Below are 25,817 nucleotides of genomic sequence, written 5' to 3'. Positions count from 1 at the left end.
TAATTAAACACAGACTATGTACTAGGCATGGTTATAAGCAGTCCTCATGCAGTAACTTATTTACTCCTTAAAATATTCCTGTAGGGAAGGTATTTTTATGAAGAAATTGAGGCCCAAAGTTAGAGCAGGGGTTTGAACCCAGGAACCCTGACCCAGAGTCTGTTTATTAATCACCTGCTCTGCTATTTCTTATAGCTTCATGCCTTCCCATATTCTGGATGATTTCCTTAGGATAGAATCCCAGAAGTGAAAATGGGTCAGTGGGCCATAGTGTACACCTGAGAGTGAGTGACTGAGACCAGGTGCAGGGCAAGAGGATTGGTGAAGAGGAGCTTAGAAACTGAGGGGCCAGCATAATGGAAGGGTCACCTATATGCACATTGAAATCACCAAGAATAAAGAGGGAGTGATTATGGAGAAAGTGACTCTGAACCAGGAACTAAAAACCCTGAAGGATGCTGGGGACTAGCCTGGGGTCCTTTGAAGTAAGGGTTCATATAGGCTAATAACGTGAAAGTCAATACTGATTTTTCAGAGGGGAGAGAGGGAGAATGGTCGGGAAGCACAGGTCAGGAGCAAGGTGGACACATACAGCCTCCAGGTCCAGTGGTCCTGGGGACCCACAGGATTACAGGGGGTGAGAGATGGGTCAGAAAGGCATGCACAGAGCAGTGGGGTCCAGGACCAGGGACTGCCATGGGCTTCCTGGGCTTCCTGAGCTTACCCTGTGCAAACACAAAGGACGAAGTGATTTCACTGCTGATAGCCGAAGGCAGATGGTGGTGGTGAGGTGTGAGTTTTCACTCCTGCCGGTAGAGTTGACGCATTTGTGAAGGAAAAAGTCCAGGGACCAGAGCAGGGTCCGAGGGTCCTGGAGATGACTTCCAAGGGGCAGTTCATGGAGATGGCAGGGAGAGGCAAGGGGCGGTCTGCTCGGTGGGGACAAAAGGATGGGGGGCCCTAGGCTGTCTTGGAAGCTCCTTTATTCTCAGACCACATTGCAGTACTGGAAGCAGCAGAGCAAACATCACCCTTGTGGCCTGAGAAAGAGTTGCAGTTTCCATCCAGATAGTTTCTTCACGAAGAACTATGCACTAGGAAAGATTACTGTGTATATTATTTTAAAATCATAAAACAAGCCAACAGAGGACAGGGGGCTCAGCACCTGTCCGTGACCTGGGTCTGACTTTCCCCCTCACGCCTCGTGGTGCCCACAGCAAACCCGTCCTACGTGCCCCCACCCCAGTGCCAGCCAGGCGAGTTCGCCTGCTCAAACAGCCGCTGCATCCAGGAACGCTGGAAGTGCGATGGGGACAACGACTGCCTGGACAACAGTGACGAGGCCCCCGCCCTCTGCCGTGAGTCCCTGCTGCACAGCCGGCCCTTGGGCAACAGCTGGAGAGCTGGGGGCCCCTCCCTCTGGCTGACCCCTGACCTCTCCCTCCCCAGATCAGCACACCTGCCCCTCGGACCGGTTCAAGTGCGAGAACAACCGTTGCATCCCCAACCGTTGGCTCTGTGACGGGGACAATGACTGTGGGAACAGCGAAGACGAGTCCAACGCCACTTGTTCAGGTGTGGGAGGGGCGTGACCACACCGGCACCCCTCAGTCACCAGGGCAGGGCAGGCTGGGGAGCCAGGCTTGGGAAGACAGAGGGGGCTCAGGGAGAGAAAGGAGCACGGGGCATCCAGGGCAGAGGGGAAAGGAGGACAGGGTTGGCCGGGAGGCCCGTGCTTGCAGGGGACAGAGCACAGCTCTAGGTTGGGGATGACAAGCAAGGCGGGTGGATCTTCTCCTTGGAGGACACCAGCGACCCCTCGAGAGATGGGGTGAAGCGTCTGGTGTGAGACCACGTAGGTGATTTTGAATGATGTCTCTAAGAAGAATAGCTTTGAGGTCCTTGGGGAGACTTCCAGAGAGGCAGAGAATAATAGCAAAGAAAATGAAATTAAAGAGGGGACTCACCTATGAGCACTCATGCCCATCCCTGTCCCCAGCTCGCACCTGCCCACCCAACCAGTTCTCCTGTGCCAGTGGCCGCTGCATCCCCATCTCCTGGACGTGCGATCTGGATGATGACTGTGGGGACCGCTCTGATGAGTCAGCCTCATGTGGTGAGCAAGACAGCAGGAAGGCCAGGCTGGCATGGGGAGGGAGGGCCCACAAGAGCATGCCCTGGGGCGGGGGTGCTGGAGAGACCCTGCAACTTAGTACCTGGGTGGCCTTGAGCAAGTTGCTTGATCTCCGTGGGCCCCTGTGAGTTTCATCTGCAGAGTGGGGATAATACTGGCACCCACGTCACAGCACTGATGTAGGGGTTCAGTGAGATCATGCGCGGAGAGCACTCAGTGCATGGCCTGCATTTGGTCATTAGTTGCTTAAGAAAAGGGTGCTTAGAGGGGTAGGAGTGAGTGGGCAGCGTTCCAGGCCAAGGCACCTCCACTTAGCCTTCCCTCCCCCATCTGGCCGGGCTGAGGGCTGCTGGTTATGGGAAGGACCCAGCGCCCACCTGCTTGGTGCTATGATGCTAAATAATCTTGAGGACCCTACTCAGCTACTCTTTCTCCCTGACAGCCTATCCCACCTGCTTCCCCCTGACTCAGTTTACCTGCAACAACGGCAGATGCATCAACATCAACTGGAGATGTGACAATGGTAAGAGCTTGTTTCCCTTCACCTGCCATGATTCCTAGGAAAGCTAGAAGCCACAGCCAGGCCCTGGGTGGCAGGCAGGTGAAGGGGTTTTAGAATCAAGCTGGGGCCTTCCTCCAGTTCACAGAAGCTCCCCTGGGTTGTCTGGGAGAAATAAGGACAAGCTAGAAACACTGTGGGGGAACCAAGATGGACCCAGGGGATACCCCGCCCATTGCCTGTCGGTGCCATTCCTCCCCGGGCAGGGCCTGAGCTGCCCATCCTCTGGCAGAGGCTCAGGGGCCAGGGAGAGATGAGCAAGAAGGGCCAGAGGGGCAGAGCAAGGAGAGCCCCTGCCCAGTGCCATTCTCCCTACAAACCCCGTCTCCTGGGGTCCCTCCAGGCTCTGGCTCCAGACTCGGGAGCCCACCTGGCGGTCAGCCCTGGACCAGGTGATGTCAGCCATGGGGGCCAGTGGACTCTTGTGTCTGTGCCGTCTTGGGGCTCTGGTCGTGTCTGGTGTGGTGTTGTGACGTGTTGCAACAGTGGCTCGAGCCCTGGCTAATGTGTGTGAAGATGTATTGGGTCAGCCCCATGTTGCCCCTCATGTTTGCCGTGTCTCGTGTGCCAATGGTTGCCTTGGCGGTTTCTGTGTTTCAGAGAAGGATTGTGGGGACGGCTCTGATGAAAAGACCTGTCCTGAGCCTGCCGGTCAGTGCATAGAAGCACATGCACCATCTCCCCTAGAGCCCCAGCTGGCCTTGGGCCTCCTCCCAGGAGCCCCATGCAGCTCCCCACCCCAGAGCTCCTAGGATGTGAAGGAAAAGCAAAGAGAGAAAAGAGAGAGGAAATGACAGAGGGAGAAAGAAAACAGTGAAAGGGAAAGCAGAGAGGGCAGAAGGAGCCTTTCACAGGAGAGATGACAGAGAGATGGGGACAAGAAGACCAAGACATGGGGGAAGGAGAGCGTCAGAGATGCAGAGGCAGCTGGAAAAGAGGCAGGAACACAACCCAAGGGGGACGGCCAAACCCATCTTCTCAGGGGTCTTGAAAATGTGAAGGGAAGTCTGGTGCCCCCCCCCCCGCCACGAGGCCTAGAAAGCAGGACATTGGCTTAGTCACCCTCAGATGCCTTCAGGAGGGGGCCCCCCCGGCCTTTCCAGCTGCAGGCAGTGCCCCTCATGAGCCGGGAGCCCAGAGCTTGGGGCCGGTGATGCCCACACTCAGGGCGGGGCCTGATTAACACCTTCCCTCCCCAGCAGAGAGGCCTCACCTATACTCCGCCCACCTTTGTTCCGCCAGAGCCAGAGAAATCCCTGCCTTTCCCCCAAAGCACGCAGACCCCTGTTCCCACACCCTGCTGAAAGGGGAAAGGCATGAGTCCCGTCCCCAGCCCCAGCCTTCCGAGACCCAGGGAAGGGCCCTCCTGGAGCCCGCCCTGCCTCCCTCTCCCTGCCCCCATCACGTGGGCCATGGTGCATGCTGCAGTCTATGCAGTTTCTGTGTCTTTTCTGTTTTTTATTTTCTCAGTGGGAGGGTTGGGGTGGGTCGAGGGTGGGAATGGGGAGGTGGGAGTGGGGGCCCCATGCTGGGGTCACAGAGAAGGCCACTTGCTGACCCCCTGCTCTCCTCTTCCCTTCTTGCCTCCCCCCAGACAATGACTGTGGGGACAACAGTGACGAGGCCGGCTGCAGCCACTCCTGCTCTAGCACCCAGTTCAAGTGCAACAGCGGGCGCTGCATCCCTGAGCACTGGACCTGCGACGGGGACAACGACTGCGGGGACTACAGTGACGAGACACACGCCAACTGCACCAACCAGGGTGGGCGCCTGGGGACCAGTGGGGTGGGGACCAAATCATTCCACCATCCATCCACCCTCCCCACTGCGTGTTGCCACCATCTGGGAACCAGAGATAACCCAGACGTGGCTCTTATCCTTCAGCAGTTTCCGGTCCTGTGGGAGAGGGAGGTTGTCGACAAATCATTGTCACACTCTGTTAAGATCTCAGGCTTTGCAGTTGGGTGGCCTTGGGTTTGAGCTCCATCTCTGCAGCTTATATCTGGGTGGCCTCGAGCAAGTTATTTTATCTCCGTGGGCCCCTGTGAGTTTCATCTGCAAAGTGGGGATGAGAATAGCACGGGCATCATCATGTTGATGTGAGGCTTCAGTGAGATGGTGCACGGAAGGCACACAGCTTGTGTTTGGTAGCTGGTAGCATGAAAAAGGGATGCTCAGAGGGGTAGGGGTGAATGAGCACAGTGGGGGCCAAAGGAGAGAAGGGTTGGCTCTGTGGGGTCCCCAGTGCCCAGGCCTCCAGGACCTAGCGTCTGTGGGATCCCCCGTGGAGGCGGGGGTTACTGGAAGGCACAGACCTCCTCAAGGGATGTTGGTTTCTCATCCCTGACCAATGGTTACCATGGAAGAATGCAAAGCCAAGATTGCCCTAACTTCAAGAGAAGTCAGAAATGCAGATTTATATGTGAAATCTACCCATTTTAAAGCACTGGTATATTCGTTTCCTAGAGCTGCTGTAACAAAGTACCACAAACTAAGTAGCTTAAACAACAGAAATGTATTGTCTCGCAGTTCTGGAGGCTAGAAGTCCAAGACCAAAATGTTGGCAGGGTTGGTTCCTTCTAAGGGTTATGGGGGAGAATCTATTCCAGGCTTCTCTCCTAGCTTCTGGCGTTTGACGGCAATCTTTGGCGTTCCTTGGCTTGTACATGCTTTACCCCGATCCCTGCCTTCATCTTTCATGGCGTTCTCGCTGGGTGCGCATCTGTCTCTGTGTCCAGGTTTCCTCTTTATATAAGGACGCAGTCATACTGGATTGGGGCCCACCCTAATGACCTCATCTTGAGTTGGTCATCTGCAAAGGAAGACCTATTTCCAAGTAAGGTCATGCTCACAGGTACTATGAATTAGGACTTCAGCATCCTTTTAGGGAGAGCAAATCAACCCATAAAACTGGCAACTGATTTGAAAAGTTTTAAAAACATGGCAGACCAAGATCTCTCTGTAGGCCTCATCTGGCCCCTGGACCACCAGCTTACAACCTCTGCCTTGGAGAATTAAGGTGCGCATAGTGGGGACAGTACTGAAAGCACTGAGTACCCACTGCAGGCCCAGCACTAAGAGGGAGGATGGGGAGGGTCACCTGAGGCCCGGGAAACAGTCACTGAGCCTCGAGGGCCAACTCTGAGAAAGGTCGGGTGAGTGGGACAGGTAATAGTGCCTTGGGATTCTGAGAAGAGGACCCCTGGGAGGCCCGTGATGTGGTGAGGTGGGAGGAGCTCTCTGCCCCTCACAAGCTGGGCGAACTCGGGCAAGTTGCTTCCTCCGAGCCTTGGCTTCCTCCTCTGTGAAGTGAGAGGAGATGTGCAGGGGCCTGGCCCGTGGGAGCAGGGGTGTCATGATTGGTAGCAGTTGTTAACTATGGTTGTGAGCTGGAATGGTCTGGGACCATTCCGGAGGAGGTGGGATTTGAACTGGGCCCCGAAGAGGGATTAGGCTGTGGGTAAATGGACAAGAGAGAGGGTCTTTTTTTTTTTTTTAATTTTTATTGGGGTATAGTTGATTTACAATGTTGTGTTAGTTTCAGGTATACAGCAAAGTGAATCTGCTATACATATACATATATCCACTCTTTTTTAGATTCTTTTCCCATATAGGCCATTACAGAGTATTGATTAGAGTTCCCTGTACTATACAGTAGGTCCTTATTAGTCGTCTATTTTATATATAGTAGTGTGTATGTGTCAATCCCAGTCTTCCATTTTATCCTTCCCCCCGGTAACTAGAGGAAGGGTCTTTAGATGGAGGGTGGGAGTGGCCTGGAGAACCCAGCAGTAAGACTTAGAAGGTGAAACTGAGTACTCCTGCAGGGGCCAGTGGGGCTGGGTGGGGCCCCTCAGACGAGAGGGGACAGCAGGGAATGAGGCAGTGCCTGGAGGGGGCAGATTACAACAGCAGGTGAAAGCAGGTCAGGCCCTGGGGACCTTCGAAGGATCTCAAAGCTGGAAGGTGATAAGATGTAGGAAATGCTTTCAGAAGACAATCCTGGCAGGGCATTAGATTGGAAAGAGGTTCAGGGGCCCTGAGGAAGGAAAATCGGCTCGGAGGCTGCTGCTGAAGTCCAGGCATGAGATGAGTGCGTCGACTGTGTTCCTGGTGGGGGCAGGTAGGGGGAGCGGGAGTGTTAGGTGAGGCTTGTGTACAGTCACCTGTGCCTCGGGTGCTGCTTCCGCTCCTTCCCCAGACTCCTGAGTCAGATCTCACTGTAGCAGCCAGTGTGATCCTACAGAACATGTCAGATCTCTCCCCAGCCCTGCCCTCAAGCCTGCACTGGCTCCCTGTACACTTTGTTTTGTTTTGTTCCGTTTTTTTGCGGTACGCAGGCCTCTCCCTGTTGTGGCCTCTCCCCTTGTGGAGCACAGGCTCCGGACGCGCAGGCTCAGCGGCCATGGCTCACGGGCCCAGCCGCTCCGTGGCATGTGGGATCTTCCCAGACCGGGGCACGAACCCGTGTCCCCTGCATCGGCAGGCGGACTCTCAACCACTGCGCCACCAGGGAAGCCCTCCCTGTACACTTTGAATTCATGCTGAGCCCCGCTCCATGGCCTGCAGGACTCCCCCAACCTATCTGACCTGCTTTCCTGCCACTCGTCTCCTCCTTCACTCTACTCCAACTGTGCAGCCTTAAATATGCTCTGGACAGTTTTCAGATATGCCCCGCATGGTCCTACCTCAGAGACTTTGCACTAGCTGTTCCCTCTTCCTGGAATGCAACTCCAGTTAATCTCATGGCTCACGTCATTCAGGCCTCTGCTCAAACATCTGCTTAAGGGCCTTTCCTGACTGTCTTGTCTCAAGTAGCATCCCATCCTCCCTGGCCTTGACCTGGCTTTGTCTGCATAGCCTTGATCACTACCTGCAGTTCCATTCTCGATTTTTGTGTCATGTCTTCACTGTTTCTCTTCCCTGCTAGAACTTCAGCTCCATGAGGGTAAGGACTTTGTCTTGTTCAGGCTGGCACCTGAAACAGTGCCTGGCACACAGTAGGTACTCAATAAGTGTGAAGTGAATGAATGAAATGGAGGCTAGGCTAAAGTGGGGGCATTTGAGCTCTGGCTTAGCAAATTGCTTATTCAATCAAGCTCTCGTGTGTAAAATAGGGAGAGTAGACAAGATGATTTCTGAGTCCTGGAAGGTGTAATAGCCCAGACTTTGAGTTAGCGCTTTCGAGGAATGTCAGCAGGACTCAGAGAACTCTCCATCCCCGCCTCAGCTCTTAGCCCCAGGCTGGGTATAGCAGGAGGGGGTTGAGAAGGTAGAGATGAGAACAGCTGACCTGGAGCCCTCAACACCCCCATGCCCTCCACCTGTCCCCCTGCAGCCACAAGGCCTCCTGGCGGCTGCCACAATGATGAGTTCCAGTGCCGGCTGGATGGTCTGTGCATCCCCCTGCGGTGGCGCTGCGATGGGGACACTGACTGCATGGACTCCAGTGACGAGAAGAGCTGTGAGGGAGTGACCCACGTCTGTGACCCCAATGTCAAGTTTGGCTGCAAAGACTCCGGTAAAAAGGACTGAAGGGAAACAACATGGACAGGAGGAGACCCTGCTGAGAGCAGAGCAGTGGCAAGGGAGACAGCACTGGACTGTGAGGAGTGGGGTGGGGACATTGTGAGGCAAAAGGCTGCACAGAAAAAGCTTGTGCCTGATGCATGGGGGAAGGTATGAAGGGGCCAGGGCCTGCACTAAGGGCCCTGGGAACCAAAACCCTCACCAGTGTTGAGCTTCAACACCTCCTACAGATTCCTACCTTCTTTGTTGCCCATGTGAATTTGACAGAAAAAGCCTCAAGGTTCCTAGTGGACCCCAAGGGCTTGTAGGCGTGACCCTGTTAGAGAAGCCCACTGGGTCTGGGAAGAAGGGCACAGAGAGCCCTGCTGCCCAGGCCTGGCCCCTGATGCTCTGCCCATCCCCCAGCTCGGTGCATCAGCAAAGCATGGGTGTGTGATGGCGACAGCGACTGTGAGGATAACTCGGATGAGGAGAACTGCGAGTCCCTGGCCTGCAGGCCACCCTCACACCCCTGTGCCAACAACACCTCGGTCTGCCTGCCCCCTGACAAGCTGTGTGATGGCAACGATGACTGTGGAGATGGCTCGGATGAGGGAGAGCTCTGCGGTGAGGCCTGGGCCTAGGAGAGGCCCCAGCAGAGGAGTGGGCAGGGGGGCTGGATAAGGAGTCTGGGCCAGGCCAGGGCAGTGGAACAGGACAAGCTCTGTGGAGAGAGGTCTCAGACTGGAAAAGGGCAGCTCTGGCAGCTGGGCAAGTAGTACCCAGAGCAGTTAACAAAAACCCGTCGGTTTAGGACTCACTTTGCCAAGAGGCTGTGCTTGGCGTCACACTGTTATAGCATTTAATCCATACAGGAGCCCTGTGAGGCAGATATGATCCTCACCCCCATCTTACAGATGAGAAAACTGAGGCTCAGAGAGGTTAAATAACTGGCCCAAGGTCACACTGCTCGTGAAGTGCTGTAGAGACAGTGCAGCGCAGCCCCGCCCTGCAGGCACAGCCCACTCAGCCACACTGGCGCTGCAGAGCAGTGCAGGGCAGGCTTTCAAGATGAAGGCACCAGGGTGGATGTGGTCAGGGCAGTCTCCCATCCTGCCGAGTGGGTGAGAAGGTCAGGGGAGGAGGGTGTGCATTCAAGATCAGACGAACTGGGGTCAGCGCGGGCCACATCGTGTGACTTGGGGATGAGGAGCACGGCAGAGCAGAGCAGCCTTATCTCCTCTGAGCCAAGCAGAGCCAGGTTCTCGGCGGAGAGGAGTGGGAGATAAGGACTGGCCCTGAGAACTGCTGACGGGCCATCATTCAGGGCTGGCAGGTCCCAGCGTGTGTCAGAGGACCCGGAGCAGGGCATTCCCTACCACAACCCCCCAAAATCACACCTACATCAGGAGAGAGAGAGGAAAAGGGACCCTCCCAGAAAGAGGCGAAAGGCTGGGGCCCCCACGGTGGGCTCAAGAAGGGGAAGGGAAATAGAGACCAGAGAGAGATGCAGCCACGGTGGAGGGGTGCTCCTCGGGGGAAGGAGGGTTGGTCCTACGTGGTGGGTGCCAGGGTCCCAACCCTGGTCCTGAGGGAGACTGGGAAGCAGTGGGACAGAGGAAAGGAAAGAAGGACGCCATGGGCAGGGTGCCAGGGTGCCGTCTCGGCTACTGGGGACTTGGGGCCCAGCCAGGCCACGGTCCTGCCTCCTTCCAGATCCTGCCCCTGATCCTGTCCCTTGCTCCCCACCCCCCAGACCAGTGCTCTCTGAATAACGGTGGCTGCAGCCACAACTGTTCGGTGGCACCTGGCGAAGGCATTGTGTGCTCGTGCCCTCTGGGCATGGAGCTGGGGCCTGACAACCACACCTGCCAGATCCAAAGCTACTGCGCCAAGCACCTCAAGTGCAGCCAGAAGTGTGACCAGAACAAGTTCAGTGTGAAGTGCTCCTGCTATGAGGGCTGGGTGCTGGAGCCGGACGGCGAGAGCTGCCGCAGCCTGGGTGAGACATGGGTCGGGGTGGCTGGGCAGCTGGGCAGGCCGGGCAGGCCCCTGAGCTGCAGTAGGCTGGACTCGGGCGGCCGAATGCCAGAGGCTGAGGTTTCCATCCAGGCCCGGTGCCAGGGCCCATGGAGACCCTGCCAGCCCCTGGACAGGGTGGCTCAGAGGCAACAGGCCCCTTGTGACCCTATCACACCCCTCCCCAGACCCCTTCAAGCCGTTTATCATCTTCTCCAACCGCCATGAGATCCGGCGCATCGACCTTCACAAAGGGGACTACAGCGTCCTGGTGCCTGGCCTGCGCAACACCATAGCCCTGGACTTCCACCTCAGCCAGAGCGCCCTCTACTGGACCGACGTGGTGGAGGACAAGATCTACCGCGGGAAGCTGCTGGACAACGGAGGTGACCACCACCTGCCCAGGATTGACGCGAGGCCCAGTACACCCAGACCGGGCCCTTGGGCGCTCAGAACTATGGGACCAGATGCAGGCTGCCGGGAGCAGAGGCCCTTAGCTCCCCTGTCCCCCACACTCTTGTTAATTGGGTTAGATTTTGCTGTGGGTCTCAGTGCCTGACGCCCCATAATTATTGTCAGCAGAGCTGCCAGACTGATAATTAACAAAATGATCAGTCTTTCTTTGGAATGGCCAGAATTGCAGGCTTGCAAGAAAAAAGGCATTTAGGGGTGGGGTACCTGAACCCTGCCTTCTGTCCCAAGGCAGCCTGACCCATCACAGATTTCCTTCACTAATAATACACATTCCTGGGACTTCCCTGGCGGTCCAGTGGTTAAGACTCCGCGCTTCCACTGCAGGGGGCACAGGTTTGATCCCTGGTCGGGGAACTAAGATCCCGCATGCCCCTCGGCGCGGCCAAAACAAAAAAACAAAAAAGCCCACATTTCTGAGCCCCTGCTACACACACCGGGCCCAGGGGAGATAGCAGGGAGCAAACGGGCCAAAATGTCTGCCCTCATGGAGCTTACACACCAGTGGGAACATCAGATATAAACACAGCAAATGAGTACAACACGGACTGTGACAGAGCGGGTACCACTGTGGATAAAGAGAAAGGAGGCAAGGTGGGCAGGGAGAATGGGGGCGGCATTTGAATAGGGTGGTCAAGGAAGGCCCCCTGCGAAGCTGACGTCTGAGCAAAGACTTAAAAGAAGCACAGTTTACTAGAGGAGTTGGTATTGTTTGTAATAGAGAAACCCTGGAACCATCTTAAATATCCATCAACAAGGGGATGGCTAAGTAGACTGTGAAAATGTTCACACTATGTAATGGTTTCTAAATTAATGACATATATATACATACATATGTACACACATATATATGTATATAAAACCATCGAAAAACCTCTAGGACTGTCTGTGGAGTGACTTCTAGAAAGTTCTGTCTGCCTCATATTGGGTCTAGGTCTGTTCCCCAAAGCCCTCACTCTCTGCTCTGACCTCCTTCCAGGGGTTAGCCTTTCAGAGAGATGCAGGCAGAAGATAGCTGCCACTTCCCCTTCTCCAGTGTTCTAGAAGCCAGGCTTCTACTTGACCTCCTGGGGCAGGGGGCCTGGGTGAGGAGAGTGGGGGCTCTGGGAACCCCAGTCAAATCTGGAGCACACCAGAGGTGTTCACAGAGGTGTCAGGGTTGAGGGCAGGCCATCCAGGGTTCCTGGGATATCGTGAATTCACCCCGCCCCGGGCTATTCTAACCTCCTACAACCTCTCTTCTCCAGCCCTGACCAGTTTTGAGGTGGTGATTCAGTACGGCCTAGCCACACCCGAGGGCTTGGCTGTAGACTGGATTGCAGGCAACATCTACTGGGTGGAGAGTAACCTGGACCAGATTGAGGTGGCCAAGCTGGATGGGACCCTTCGGACCACGCTGCTGGCCGGTGACATTGAGCACCCAAGGGCGATTGCACTGGATCCCCGGGATGGGTGAGGACCCCGCCCAGCCCTGTTCTGGCCTCGTGACTCCCCTGAAGCCTCGTTCAGCCGGGCCGGGCCAGGCGTAGCTGCCTCCTCAATGCTATTTGCTCCCTCCGGCTGTCACCAAGGATCCTAGCACAGCCCCTTCCCCGGGCCTCGACCTTGGCCATCCTGACCCCCTCCCCGCTCCCCAGGATCTTATTTTGGACGGACTGGGATGCCAGCCTGCCCCGCATCGAGGCAGCCTCCATGAGTGGGGCTGGGCGCCGCACCATCCACCGGGAGACGGGCTCTGGGGGCTGGCCCAACGGGCTCACCGTGGATTACCTGGAGAAGCGCATCCTCTGGATCGACGCCAGGTCGGCACCGGCGCCTCACCCAGGAGGCCTCCATCCTCCCCTCCTCCTTAGGGACAGGGTGGAGCCAAGGGACCCGGGACCTGGCAGCCATGAGGGTGGTGAGAAGGCCCGGGGGAGCTGGAGCCAGAGCCACACGGCCAAGGGCCCGGGAAGAGGACTGAGTGAGGGGAGAGTCTGGGCTGGGGAAGAGGTGCAGATGGAAGAAGTTAGAGGCAGGGCTGCCCCCCGCACAGGAGTGCCCGCCGAGGGCCGAAGTGCAACGCCATCCTCACTCACACATCTGTGTGCTCTCCTAGGGGTTCTGTCTGCCCAGGGAGAGGGGAGACTTTTTCTAGGTGGTGTCCCCAGAGGGGGTGCCTTTTTCTAGTCTTCACCACAGCCCTGTGTGCTAACAGCAGCCCTGGGGAGAAGCAAGCTGAAAGACCTGGGTCAGGGGAATTGGGGTCAGAGCTGGGATCCCAGACCTCGAGCCACGTGGTTCCTGCTCCACAGGGTGCCATGGGCTGGGGCATGGAGGGTGGGAGCCCCAGGCCACGTGCCCCGAGGTCTGCGGTCCCCACCGGCTCCTCACTCTGCCCCGACCACGCTCTCAGGTCAGACGCCATTTACTCAGCCCGTTACGACGGCTCCGGTCACATGGAGGTGCTTCGGGGACACGAGTTCCTGTCGCACCCGTTTGCAGTGACACTGTACGGTGGCGAGGTGTACTGGACGGACTGGCGGACAAACACGCTGGCCAAGGCCAACAAGTGGACCGGCCACAATGTCACTGTGGTACAGAGGACCAATACCCAGCCCTTCGACCTGCAGGTGTATCACCCCTCCCGGCAGCCCATGGGTAAGGGACCAGAAAGGAGCCAGCATCCTCTGTAGAAGCTTCCAAGAGAGGAGGGGTCTGTGCTGGGACGGCGGGGGTGAGCCAGCCTGCTGACAGAGGCGGGTCTGGCAGGAGAGTGGAGAGGGTGTAGGCCGGGTGAGCAGGGCCAGTAGGGTCACTGGATGCTCTTGCTTTCCCCTGCCCTCCCAGCTCCCAACCCCTGTGAGGCCAATGGGGGCCGGGGCCCCTGCTCCCACCTGTGCCTCATCAACTACAACCGGACTGTTTCCTGCGCCTGCCCACACCTCATGAAGCTCCACAAGGACAACACCACCTGCTATGGTAGGAGCACCCCCCCGCTCCAGAGCTGGGGTAAACCAAGGCTGAAGGGGAAAGGGTCAGGTACCCAAGCTCCAGGTTCTAAGTGAAGGTAGGCAGTCTCAGCCGGGAGGATCCTGAATGGAGAGGCTCCGGAGGCAGCTGCTGTAGGAAGAGGCTGGCACTCCGGCAGGAAGGTTATGCCCGGCAGGGTCTCCCTGATAGCCAAGGGCCAGCAGCAAACAGAAGGAACCAGGAGAATCCGGCGGGGTGGGAAGCGTGGAGGCAGGGGGCCGCCGTCAGTGACCTGCCCCGTGCCCACAGAGTTTAAGAAGTTCCTGCTGTACGCACGTCAGATGGAGATACGGGGCGTGGACCTGGACGCGCCCTACTACAACTACATCATCTCCTTCACGGTGCCTGACATCGACAACGTCACGGTGCTGGACTACGACGCCCGAGAGCAGCGCGTTTACTGGTCCGACGTGCGGACCCAGGCCATCAAGCGGGCCTTCATCAACGGCACAGGCGTGGAGACGGTTGTCTCTGCAGGTTCTGTCCTGGCCCTGGAACCCCTACTGGGCATGGGTACCCCCCAATCCTGCCCTCGCTCCCAACCCTGGTCCCAGCCCCACTCCCTGGTCCCCTTGGTCCTGATGTTCCTTCTCCAAATTCTTTTCCCTCTCTGGCTCCAGTCCTGGTTTCAAGATCCCTGTTCCCCCAGAAACCAGGCTGGCCCCTCCCCTCGAGCCTCCTGACCTGTGTCCTGAAAACACCCAATCACAACTCCCCACTGTGTCCCCAGACTTGCCAAATGCCCATGGGCTGGCTGTCGACTGGGTGTCCCGAAACCTGTTCTGGACAAGCTATGACACCAACAAGAAGCAGATCAACGTGGCCCGGCTGGACGGCTCCTTCAAGAATGCGGTGGTGCAGGGCTTGGAGCAGCCCCACGGCCTGGTTGTCCACCCGCTGCGTGGGTAGGTCCAGGGCCCAGGGTTGGGGAGCATGGGGTGTGGGGTGGGGGAAGAAGAGGACTCTGACCCTCCCCTCCTGGCACCCCCAGGAAGCTCTACTGGACAGACGGTGACAACATCAGCATGGCCAGCATGGACGGCAGCAACCGCACCCTGCTCTTCAGTGGCCAGAGGGGCCCTGTGGGTACGAGCTTACCCTGCTGCCCTGCAGCCCTGCCTCCCCTAATTCCTCCACCAGGAGGTGCTCTCAGGGTTTTCCCCAGTTGTCCCTCCATCTCCCCAAACTCCTGGCTTAGTACTTGTTCTCACCACCCTCCTCCCAAAACCACACACATACTCTGTACCTCCCTCTGTATCCCCAGACGTGAGAGGCCCAGCTGGGTCAGGCTCCTGGATCCCGGCCCTGGTGCTGCGCTCTCTGGCAGTCACACCCCCCTCCTCTTCCAGGCCTGGCTATCGACTTCCCTGAAAGCAAACTCTACTGGATCAGCTCCAAGAACCATACCATCAACCGCTGCAACCTGGACGGGAGTGGGCTAGAGGTCATCGACGCCATGCGGAACCAGCTGGGCAAGGCCACCGCCCTGGCCATCATGGGTGAGGGCCACTGGGTGGGAGCAGGGAGCAGAGCAGAGCAGGCGGGCCAGACTGGCCAGGAGACAGGGCTGGCCTGGGGGCAGGGCCTTCCCCAGGGTCTCATCCGCTCCTGCCACCACAGGGGACAAGCTGTGGTGGGCAGATCAGGTGTCAGAGAAGATGGGCACGTGCAACAAGGCTGACGGCTCGGGGTCCGTGGTCCTGCGGAACAGCACCACCCTGGTGATGCACATGAAGGTCTACGATGAGAGCATCCAGCTGGGTGAGGTGGGGGGCAAGGGGCAGGGGCAGTGGGATGGGGGTCACAGAGGTCGGGGCTGTGGCCAGGAGGGGCTGCAGGAACCCCTGAGCAAGCAAGCAAATGGGAATGAAAATGGGTTAAGCTCTGCTCACCACCCAAGGGGACTCCTCTTTCACGAGGGCCAGGGGCCCTGCAGGACAGAAGACCTGAGGGCTGGGTTGGGTGGTGACCCCCACAAGGTCCAGGGTAAAGGGGTGTGAGCCTGACACCGCGGTCCCAAGGAGAGCCACTAACCCTTTCTCTCTGCCTCCCACCTGACCCCAGACCACGAGGGCACCAACCCCTGCAGCGTCAACAACGGCGACTGCTCCCAGCTCTGCCTGCCCACTTCGGAGTCCACCCGCTCCTGCATGTGCACAGCTGGCTACAGCCTCCGGAGTGGCCAGCAGGCCTGCGAGGGTCAGTGCCCCTGCCCCTGCTCCCCGCCTTGACCCTGGTCCCCAACTCAACCCGACCCTTCCTACTCTACAGCCCACCTTCCTCTTCTCACCTTGGGGACAGGACCGAGTTCATCGTGTATTAAGCGTTCTCTGGGTTAGATGCTTAGTCAGCGCCCACTGTGCCGCTTGCTGTGGAGGAAGCCAGGGGGCAGAAGTCCCTGTCCCTGTGCTCTGCAGCCTTAACCAGAAGGGGGGGCCAGCATGAAGTGGCTCTGACTTCAGTAGGATTTTGGAGAAATAGACGTCGGAGGGGGCGACAGGGCCACTTCACGCCAGAGGTGTGCTGGCTGCTGGGTTTTATAGGGCACGTAGGATTTGAGTGTGTGGTTTGAAGAAGGGACGATATGCAAGGCAAGGGGTCCAGAGCAATAGGAGGGTGTGTGCAGGGCCCTGAGGTGCCAACCCGCATGGCGCAGGGTATGGGAGCCATGGGTGAGGCTGTGGGGTAGGCGGGGCTCCACGGGTTCTCAGCCAGGAGCACCTGGAAGGTGGCGTTTGGGGCAGATTAACCTGGCGGCAGAGAGCCGGCTGAGTGGGGGAGGGAGAAACCAAGGCACTCAGACCAGTCAGGGGGCTGTTGGCCTGGACTGGGGCTTAGCAGCTGGATTGAGGAGAAGGGATGAAACTCAGAGACACTTCACAAGAACTTGCTGACCGATTTACAAGCCTGCCCCAGGACAGCATTTCCCGAAGTGCACTCCTGGGAACCTCCCTCTTTGATGTGCTAGATGTTATAGAAAGAGACACTGGGTTGAACAAAGTTTAAGTGTTTTTTGTGCTGCACAATTTCTCAGAGCCTTGAATATGCTAATCGGCACAGAATTTTTCACGGGACGACTCTAGTGTTTGCAGTCTCCCCAAACTCACTCGACCATGAGTCCTGTTTTTCAGGGAGCCTGAGCAACCAAGACCCATTAGGGGATTCATTTGAGGAGAGGCTGTGTGAAGGGATAAAGGCAAGGGAGGATTCTAGGGTGCATGGGGAGTGGCGCCCGGTAAGAAATGGGAAACTGGGAAGGAGACTGGCTCAGGAGCGAGGTGTCAGAGACAGGGGTGTGACAGACCAGATGGATGAGGACGAAGAGGAAATTAAGGTGGAAACCTAGAGTTGGGAGTCACCCAGTCCTATTGTCCTCCCCAGATTCTCCCTAACACCTTTGGGGGTGCAGGGCTGTGTGGAGTGAAGTGGGACTGGAGGGCAGAGCGCTGAGAGAAAGCCAGGTCTCTGCTGCCCTCTAGTGGGCACTAAAGGTCTCACAGGCGGTTCCCCAGAGCTGCGTGCTCCCTTGCGCGCTCTCTCCCAGCCAGGTGACCTCCCTGCCCAGGCCCCCAGGCCAGAGTACGTGTTGAGGGGGGAGGTGTGATGGCTGGGAGAAGGTATCAAAAGGGTTTGAGGGTGACAGAAGCCAAGCTTAAGGGGTGTCGGCAAAGCTCATGCCCGAAGTGTCCTTGTGTTGCAGGTGTGGGCTCCTTTCTCCTGTACTCTGTGCATGAGGGAATCCGGGGAATCCCCCTGGATCCCAACGACAAGTCAGACGCCCTGGTCCCAGTGTCGGGGACCTCCTTGGCTGTCGGCATCGACTTCCATGCCGGTGAGCCATTTGGTGGCAGGAGGGGGTGGGACATGACCTTCCCTTTGGGGTGGTGTGCTCTGGGGCTCCAGGGAGAGGCTGCCTGACTGCAGCTGGAAGGGGCGACACTTACCACAGCTGCCCCTGCCCCACTATGTCCGCTTCCAAGTCCCTGGTCCCCCCAGCTCTCAGTCACCTCTGTCCTTACCCCCTCGTGATTTTGACCTCCCACCTTCCCCCTACCTTGCTGAGTGTCCCATGTTGGCTCCTCCACCTCCAGAAAATGACACCATTTACTGGGTGGACATGGGCCTAAGTACCATCAGCCGGGCTAAGCGAGACCAGACGTGGCGTGAGGATGTGGTGACCAATGGCATTGGTCGCGTGGAGGGCATCGCAGTGGACTGGATCGCGGGTGAGTTGCGGAAGGGCTGAGGGCCTGCCGGTGAGGCAGAGGACTGGGGAAGTGGGATCTCAGAAGGAAGGGTCTGAGAAGAAGGGGTAGGCAGGAACAGATGGGGAGACGCAGGGGTATCAGGGGCTGGAGGGGACCAGGTACCTCCATCCCCACCCGACCCCTGAGCCCCCCCTTACTCCCTCCTCAGGCAACATCTACTGGACAGACCAGGGCTTTGACGTCATCGAGGTCGCCCGGCTCAATGGCTCTTTCCGCTACGTGGTCATCTCCCAGGGCCTGGACAAGCCCCGGGCGATCACTGTCCACCCGGAGAAGGGGTGAGGAGCTGGACAGGCTGACCGCTCCCGGCTCTGGTCTGGCCACAGGCCCTCTGTCCTCCATGTTCTGGGGACTGACCCCCTCTTCCGCCTCCACCCCAGGTACTTGTTCTGGACTGAGTGGGGCCAGTATCCGCGTATCGAGCGGTCTCGCCTGGACGGCGCTGAGCGAGTGGTGCTGGTTAACGTCAGCATCAGCTGGCCCAACGGCATTTCGGTGGACTATCAGGTTTGCATGCAGGCTTGGCCCTGGGGCCGACGGGATGGACCCCGTACTCTGGGGGGCAGCTCCCCTTACCCTGTGCCCTGCTCCCCATTGAGTCTCGTGGGATGTGCCCATGGGTGGGTAGATACGGACCCAAGGAGTCATGGGGTCCTCTGGCCCAGCGCCCCACCCAGAGTAGGATTCCACCACCCCAGAAATGGCGGAGGGGGTCACTTCGAAGCGAGCACCGTAAGAATGCCGAGAGGGCAGATCAGCATTTCAGGCAGCGGGAGGATGTGGAGGAAGGAGGGGGAAGACGAGAGAGGCAGGAGTGGGCGGGACGTGGGGACTGGCAGTGAAGCGGGTGCCTCCGGCCCGCAGGATGGGAAGCTATACTGGTGCGACGCCCGGACCGACAAGATCGAGCGGATCGACCTGGAGACGGGCGAGGACCGTGAGGTAGTTCTGTCCAGCAACAACATGGACATGTTCTCGGTGTCTGTGTTTGAGGAGTTCATCTACTGGAGTGACAGGTGGGCCACTGTCCTGGCCTTCCCCTGGGCCGTCCGTTCCCTCCCCCCGGCCCCGGATGACGTCCTGCTCGTGGCCCTTCCCTTCCCCCAGGACTCACGCCAACGGCTCCATCAAGCGCGGGAGCAAGGATAACGCCACAGACTCCGTGCCCCTGCGAACGGGCATCGGCGTCCAGCTCAAAGACATCAAAGTCTTCAACCGGGACCGACAGAAAGGTGAGGCTGGGGCTCCGGGCTGGGCAGGAGAGGCCAGAGGGCCCCACCTGGGAGCCCAGAGTGAGAAGGGCTGGGAGAGAACTTAGACCCCCAGGGCACCCTCTAGGGTCCCACGAGGCTGAGGAGTTGAGCACAGGGGCCTGGAGGGTTGTCTGAACTGGGGGTCCCGAGGCAGAGCCGGGCGCCAACCAGAGTTTCCACCTCGGCTGAGATGACAGAGGCACCCCTGCCCTCTGTAACCTCTGCCTTCCCGGTTTCCCCCCACCCCCAGGCACCAATGTGTGTGCGGTGGCCAACGGCGGGTGCCAGCAGCTGTGCCTGTACCGGGGGGGCGGGCAGCGGGCCTGCGCCTGCGCCCACGGGATGCTGGCTGAAGATGGGGCGTCGTGCCGCGAGTACGCAGGCTACCTGCTCTACTCGGAGCGCACCATCCTTAAGAGCATCCACCTGTCGGATGAGCGCAACCTCAACGCACCCGTGCAGCCCTTCGAGGACCCTGAGCACATGAAGAACGTCATCGCTCTGGCCTTCGACTACCGAGCAGGCACCTCCCCGGGCACCCCCAACCGCATCTTCTTCAGCGACATCCACTTTGGGAACATCCAGCAGATAAATGACGATGGCTCAGGCAGGACCACCATTGTGGAGAGTGAGTCCAGACTTCCATTCTTCCCAGCAAGTGGAGGGGGAGTGCAGGGAGGGTCAGCACAGACTCGGGGTAGAGAAGCCGCAGACACCAGCCAGCCCACCCCTGCCCCGGATCGGAATCCCACCTGCCTCGGTATCCCTGACATATGGCCAGTGAATCACACTGCACCCATTGTAGTTACTTGAAAGTCTCTCCTCAACTGGAGTCAGAGTTGGCCCCCTCTGGTCCTAGTTCTGCCCCCAGGTTACACAGAATAAGCCGAAGCTCTCCTCTGTGTGTCCGCTGCTGACAGAACAGGCTGCAGAGATGGGGCGGGTTCAACCCCAGACACAGGATTTTAGTCACTTGGGCAAGTTTTCTGTGCTCCCTCAGCCTCACATTGCTCGCCAGTGCACAGAGACAGGATGACCTGAGACGACAGGTGGGAGAGCTTAGCTCGGCGCAGGGCACATTGTGTGAGCTCCATAAAGGGTGGGGGGGTTAGAGCTGTCATCCTAGGACAGCCTTTCAGCTCTTTGAAAACTGCTATTTTATTCCACTAGTTTTCTCTTCTCCGGGCTGGGTGCTCCTAGGTCCTTTGACTCATTCATTTGTTCATGCATTTATCACTCCTGTCCGTAAAGACCTGCCAGGCGCGGAACTAGGTGCCGGGTATACAGTGGGGATAAAAACAGACCTGTCTTTCAACCTCCTTGGTCCTTTTCTGCCTCATAGAATCCAGTCCCCACATCTGTCTAAAAATGTAGTGTCCAAAGCTAAACTCGATACTCTATAATCGTAGCTTGATCGGGAGAGACTGGCAGAAGTGTCCCCTCTCTCTGGGCCATTGTTCAGGCTACAATACTTCTATTAATGCAGCCTTCTGGCAACCACATCGCCAGACAGCTTGAAGTCACTGAAACCCCTGAGGCTTTTTCTCTTAACCTAAGTTCTGCTACGTCTCTTTCATCATGCACTTAGTTCTTAACCTGAGCCTAAGATGTCTACCAGACAATCCAGTTCAGGGTCTTTTTAAGTAGGAAGCTCCCCAGTACAGCCCACGTGGGATCTGATTTACTGAAATCCAGTTTGCGCCCAACTTGGTAGAACTTTAGCTCCAGGAAGTGTGACCACAGCATAAAGCCAAATCTATCCAGCCGTGGGAAGACACAGAAAGAAGGGTTAGGGGGATGGACCATGGATCATTTGGGTGGGAAATAGGGGGGTGCAGAAAGGGCTGGGGGCACTGAGGGCCACACCCACACAAGCTCCCCAGCTCCCACACTTCCCATCCAGCCCCACATACGCCAAGGGAGAGGGTGCCCCAGGCCATGCCCTTAGCGTGGGGATGCCCAGGCTGCCCCTTCGCTCTGCTCTCTGGCCCTGTCCTGACCCATCGCTGCTCCTGTCTCCTCGCAGACGTGGGCTCTGTGGAAGGCCTGGCCTATCACCGTGGCTGGGATACTCTCTACTGGACAAGCTACACGACATCCACCATCACCCGCCACACTGTGGACCAGACCCGCCCAGGGGCCTTCGAGCGTGAGACGGTCATCACCATGTCTGGAGACGACCACCCAAGGGCCTTTGTGCTGGATGAGTGCCAGAAGTGAGCTGCGGGCCCAGGGCATGGGGACAGTGGGCCACAGGGTGGCAGGAACTGCCCCCAGGCAGACCAGGAAAGGGGATGCAGGAACAGGAGAGGCTGGCTCTAACCTGAGCTCAGCCACTTCCTTGCTGTGTGACCTTAGACCAGCTGCGTGACCTCTCTGAGCTTTGGTTTCCTCATCTGTAATATGAGGACAATAACATTTCAGGTGCCTCATCAAGGGGAGGATGAGAGAGCTGTGGAGGACCCTCTGGCTTGGTGATTAATTGATTCATTCATCAGAGAGCCATGTTCAAGGCACATAGTAGGTCCTCTGTCTTTCTGGGTCTCCAAGCTTCAAGCAAAGATTGTTCACTGAACGCCTGTTGTGTGGAAGCCTTGAGCTGGGCCCATTCGAGCCACCTAGCTGGGGAGAGAAATCACTGGTGGGAAACTGCTGACGGCACAGGGCTGGATGCGATGACTGAGAGGCAGCACGGGGGCGGTGGGTTGGCACAGGGCCTGGAATTGCAAAGGCCACAGAAGGGCAGCCCGGATAAGAGCTTTGAGCAAGAGCCGGCGGAGGGAGGGCTCCAGGCAGGGAAGGACTGCAAGGGGCCTCAACCACGCCCAGCCCAGTTGAGGTTCGGGGCTGGGGGTGCGGGGGGGTGCCAGGGGGTTGGTGGGGGACAGGCTTGAGGAAGCCCAGGAGGCTGGGCTAAGGTTGCAAAGGGAGAATTTGGGAGGAAACCCCCCAGCATGGTACACACCCCCAGCCTCCACCCACTCTGCTGTCCTGCAGGGGCAGCCCCCAACCCCATCACGTGGGCCTCTAGTGAGCCCCCAGTCTCACCTTAGGACCGCTGGCCCACATTCTAGCAAAACTTTTTTCCCCTGGATTTAGCAGCGCTTGGAATGTTTTCCCAAAGCCTTACTAGGAAACTAAGGAACAAACAAAACCCAAAAGCAGCTACTTAGAAACAGTGAGTGCACCAAACCTAGATTCCTTACCCTGATGTAACTCATGCCTGGCCCAAAGCCGGCCTGGCTGACACCGCCAACCAGCTTGAGGGTCCTTCCTGCCTCAGTCCTGTCCCGCACGTACACGGCTCATGACGGAGATCCCGTCTTCCCCGCCGTGACCCTTGACGACTTCACCTGCCTGGGGCTGGCCCCCTGGGCCCATCCCTCGTGAGCCTGGAACCTCCATGGAGGGGCCATGCTCTGGGGCCCCCGGCCTGCCTCTCACGTTTGATTCAGAGCCCACTAATTTCCTTTGCTCTGAGCTCAGGGGATTCAGTCCTTCACTCAGCAAATGGTTTTTGAGAACCAGCGATGTGCTGAGGATCCGACGGGGAGCAGGGTTGTGTCAGCCCTTTGTCGGCATATTTGATTCTTGCCCTCATGAGGCTGCAGGGAGCTCCATGCGTGGGTGACGACGGGTGACGAGGACCTGACCCAGGCTGGAAGTCCGGGAACGTGTTCTCAAGGGGGCAATGCATGAGCCAGGTCTGCAAGACGACAGGGTGAACTGAAGCCGGGCAGGGCACAGGAGAAAGAGCCGAACTGTCTGGGAGAGGCCCTCCCTTGGCCAGAAGGAGCGAGCGCTTTGGAGGAACGGGAGGGAGCCAGTGTGGAGGGGGCAGCGGCCTTCCCCAGCCCGGTTAGAAAGTCACCGCAACCCTGGGTGCTGACTGCCTGCCCCTCAGGAAAGCCTCTCCTCCCCACCATTCCCCACGGCCCTTTCCCGGGGAGTGGTTTTACCAAACTTGAATCCACAGTGACAGCACAGATTGTTCTGCCACGTGTAGCAGTTTATCATGATAGGAGGGAAGCCACTTCCCAGCACGGAGTGTGCTGTACCTGAGGGTGTGGGTGTCCCTGATGGGAAGGAAGATGACTCTAGCAGCTGCCTTGGGACACCCGTTTTCTCTTGTGGAGGCCAGAGGGAGCTGCCTCCATCCGCGCCCATCCTGACGCCAAGAACCACCAGAACCCCGCCCCTTCCCCTGATGAGGCCTTTAAAACCAGAGCTTTATCCTCATGAGCTCAGGAGCAGCCAGCACCTCCCTAATGGCAGGGAAGCATCCTTTTCCTGCCTGAGCATAGTGGCAGGATGGAGAGACGGGGGAGGGGGAGTGTTCAAAGGAGTGAGACCTGGAGAGGTTTGAGGAGATAAGTCCAGCAGCCCTGCAAGACAGCTCTGTAGCCAGAACAGCAGGATGAGGGACACAGGGGCCTGGGGATTGGGAGGCAGAGGGCAGGTCCTGTGAGGGAACTGAAAAGCAGATCTGGCTTTGGTGTAGCTCAATGCTTCTCAAAGTCCAGGGTGCCTGAGGGTGGCCTGGGGAGTGCTGGGAAGTCTGGTTCCCTGGACTCACCCTACCCTAACTGCACATGAATCTCCAGGACAAAGACCCAGGAATCGCCATCCAATGCAGGTGGTCTGAGGACCACACTGTCACACCGGTGTAGTGCTTGACCAGCCCGGAGGTCTTCCACACCCATCTCTGGGGTCTCACCCCCACTCCCACCCGAGAAGCACGGCATGGCTGGCCGTTCCCACCACCTCCTTCACTGAAAGGAAGCCGAGGCTCAGAGGGGCCAAAAGGGCTGTTTAGGTCAGAGCTAGTAAGGGGCAAAGCTGAGGCTCAGATCCCAAATATGCAAAGGCCTTAAATTATGGAGAAGGCGATTCTTGGGAACATGATGGTAGAATCCATGCATCACCAGGACCTAGGACACACTAGACACTCAACGGTTTCCTGGATGCCAGGAGAAGAGAGAAATGAAGGAAAAAATAATAGAAAATCCTCACATAGAGCACACAGCTGTCGTTTAATCCTCAAACCACTCTATGGGGCAGGTAGTAGTAGTATTCCTATTTCATGGAGTGGGACACTGAGGCACACAGGGGTTAAGTAACTTGCTAAGGTTCCTAGCTGGTCAGTGCTGGAGCCAGGATTGGAACCCCAGAGGCTGACTCACTTGGCTATGCTGTCTCAGTAAACGCAGGTGGCCATTTCACAGACACTGAAAAGCACTTGTGCACACGCGCACACACACACACACACCCCACACACATGCAAGCTGTCTGTGTGGCAGCCCTTCCCAGGCACTGGGGCTGTGTTGGCCTTGGTGGCTCTGAGGTTGCCTGTGGTGCAACCTCAGGTGTCTAGTTGACACTCTGGCCGACCCCTGGGTCTGGCTGTCTGCACGCCTGGGCCTGGGCCCTCCATGGCAGACTCCCTGGCTTTGAGTCCTGATCTCTGTGGCCCTCTCTTCCCCCAGCCTGATGTTCTGGACCAATTGGAACGAGCAGCACCCCAGTATCATGCGGGCAGCCCTGTCAGGAGCCAATGTCCTGACCCTCATCGAGAAGGACATCCGCACCCCCAATGGCCTGGCCATCGACCACCGGGCCGAGAAGCTCTACTTCTCCGACGCCACCCTAGACAAGATCGAGCGGTGCGAGTATGACGGCTCCCATCGCTATGTGAGTCTCCGGGGCAGGCGGGACGGGCGGCACGAGGGGGCTGACGTTGGGGTACTGCCGGTCAGCCAGGGAGGAGATTGCCCAGGCACAGAGCAGGAGAAAGGGAGGCCACCTGACATGGTGGGAGGAGCCAGGGGGACAGTGGGGAGTCCCAGTCAGACCCTGACCTTGCCACTTAGCCATCCTCAGCCTTCCAGGCTTGGTTTCCTCAGCAGTTAAATGAGGAAGGTGATCACAGGTCTCTGCAAATCCTGCCCCTCTGTGACTGTGTCTGAGGAGCCGGGCCCCTGGTGCCTGGAGCCAGCTGCAGGGCTGGAGGTAGGGGTGAGAGTGACACCTTTGACGGGCAGATGCTGTCTCCCCAGGTGATCCTGAAGTCAGAGCCCGTCCACCCCTTCGGGTTGGCTGTGTATGGGGAGCACATCTTCTGGACCGACTGGGTGCGGCGGGCCGTGCAGCGGGCCAACAAGTACGTGGGCAGTGACATGAAGCTGCTGCGCGTGGACATCCCCCAGCAGCCCATGGGCATCATCGCCGTGGCCAATGATACCAACAGCTGTGAGTGGGGCCGCTGCCACCAGCCTTGCTCTCCTGCCCACTGTGCCAGCATGTACACACACACACACACACACACGCACACACACAACTGGTCTGATTCACATCTTTGGACACCCCCAGCACACGCTCTAGCCATTCCTCCCACTCAGAACCACACCTACCCGCCAGAACCTGATCTCACACCCATCCCAGGTGCTGCCTACTCCACCCCCTGTGTGCACGTGCTCAGACACAGTCCCACACTGGCTTGACGACCACAGGTCCCACACACAGATCTGCAGCTGTCCCGGCCTCTCACACACTCCTCACATGTGCCCTGGGGTGCCCACCACTACACACATGAC

The 25,817-nt window shown here is 57.9% G+C and overlaps 1 protein-coding gene across 1 annotated transcript in view; it reads left to right on the top strand.

The window, feature by feature from the left end:
* Nucleotides 1-25,817, top strand: part of LRP1 (LDL receptor related protein 1) — an 81,599-nt gene that overhangs the window by 35,629 nt on the left and 20,153 nt on the right. Inside the window, exons 16-44 of the mRNA XM_081249992.1 lie at nucleotides 1,218-1,358; nucleotides 1,450-1,575; nucleotides 2,000-2,116; nucleotides 2,577-2,657; nucleotides 4,288-4,455; nucleotides 8,032-8,214; nucleotides 8,628-8,828; nucleotides 9,958-10,203; nucleotides 10,409-10,606; nucleotides 11,939-12,143; nucleotides 12,329-12,493; nucleotides 13,087-13,331; nucleotides 13,521-13,652; nucleotides 13,953-14,180; nucleotides 14,434-14,608; nucleotides 14,695-14,789; nucleotides 15,053-15,202; nucleotides 15,324-15,464; nucleotides 15,768-15,902; nucleotides 17,404-17,535; nucleotides 17,795-17,929; nucleotides 18,120-18,249; nucleotides 18,352-18,478; nucleotides 18,836-18,987; nucleotides 19,079-19,203; nucleotides 19,475-19,852; nucleotides 21,251-21,440; nucleotides 24,711-24,915; nucleotides 25,281-25,473. Of these exons, the coding sequence (XP_081106118.1) occupies nucleotides 1,218-1,358; nucleotides 1,450-1,575; nucleotides 2,000-2,116; nucleotides 2,577-2,657; nucleotides 4,288-4,455; nucleotides 8,032-8,214; nucleotides 8,628-8,828; nucleotides 9,958-10,203; nucleotides 10,409-10,606; nucleotides 11,939-12,143; nucleotides 12,329-12,493; nucleotides 13,087-13,331; nucleotides 13,521-13,652; nucleotides 13,953-14,180; nucleotides 14,434-14,608; nucleotides 14,695-14,789; nucleotides 15,053-15,202; nucleotides 15,324-15,464; nucleotides 15,768-15,902; nucleotides 17,404-17,535; nucleotides 17,795-17,929; nucleotides 18,120-18,249; nucleotides 18,352-18,478; nucleotides 18,836-18,987; nucleotides 19,079-19,203; nucleotides 19,475-19,852; nucleotides 21,251-21,440; nucleotides 24,711-24,915; nucleotides 25,281-25,473 (4,899 nt within the window). The remainder of the gene's footprint in view (nucleotides 1-1,217; nucleotides 1,359-1,449; nucleotides 1,576-1,999; nucleotides 2,117-2,576; nucleotides 2,658-4,287; nucleotides 4,456-8,031; nucleotides 8,215-8,627; nucleotides 8,829-9,957; nucleotides 10,204-10,408; nucleotides 10,607-11,938; nucleotides 12,144-12,328; nucleotides 12,494-13,086; nucleotides 13,332-13,520; nucleotides 13,653-13,952; nucleotides 14,181-14,433; nucleotides 14,609-14,694; nucleotides 14,790-15,052; nucleotides 15,203-15,323; nucleotides 15,465-15,767; nucleotides 15,903-17,403; nucleotides 17,536-17,794; nucleotides 17,930-18,119; nucleotides 18,250-18,351; nucleotides 18,479-18,835; nucleotides 18,988-19,078; nucleotides 19,204-19,474; nucleotides 19,853-21,250; nucleotides 21,441-24,710; nucleotides 24,916-25,280; nucleotides 25,474-25,817) is intronic.

This window comes from Mesoplodon bidens, assembly GCF_964165515.1.
Source record: "Mesoplodon bidens genome assembly, chromosome: 11".
In the NCBI taxonomy this organism is placed as follows: Eukaryota; Metazoa; Chordata; class Mammalia; order Artiodactyla; family Ziphiidae; genus Mesoplodon; species Mesoplodon bidens.
This window is presented reverse-complemented; position numbering and strand designations above follow the sequence as displayed.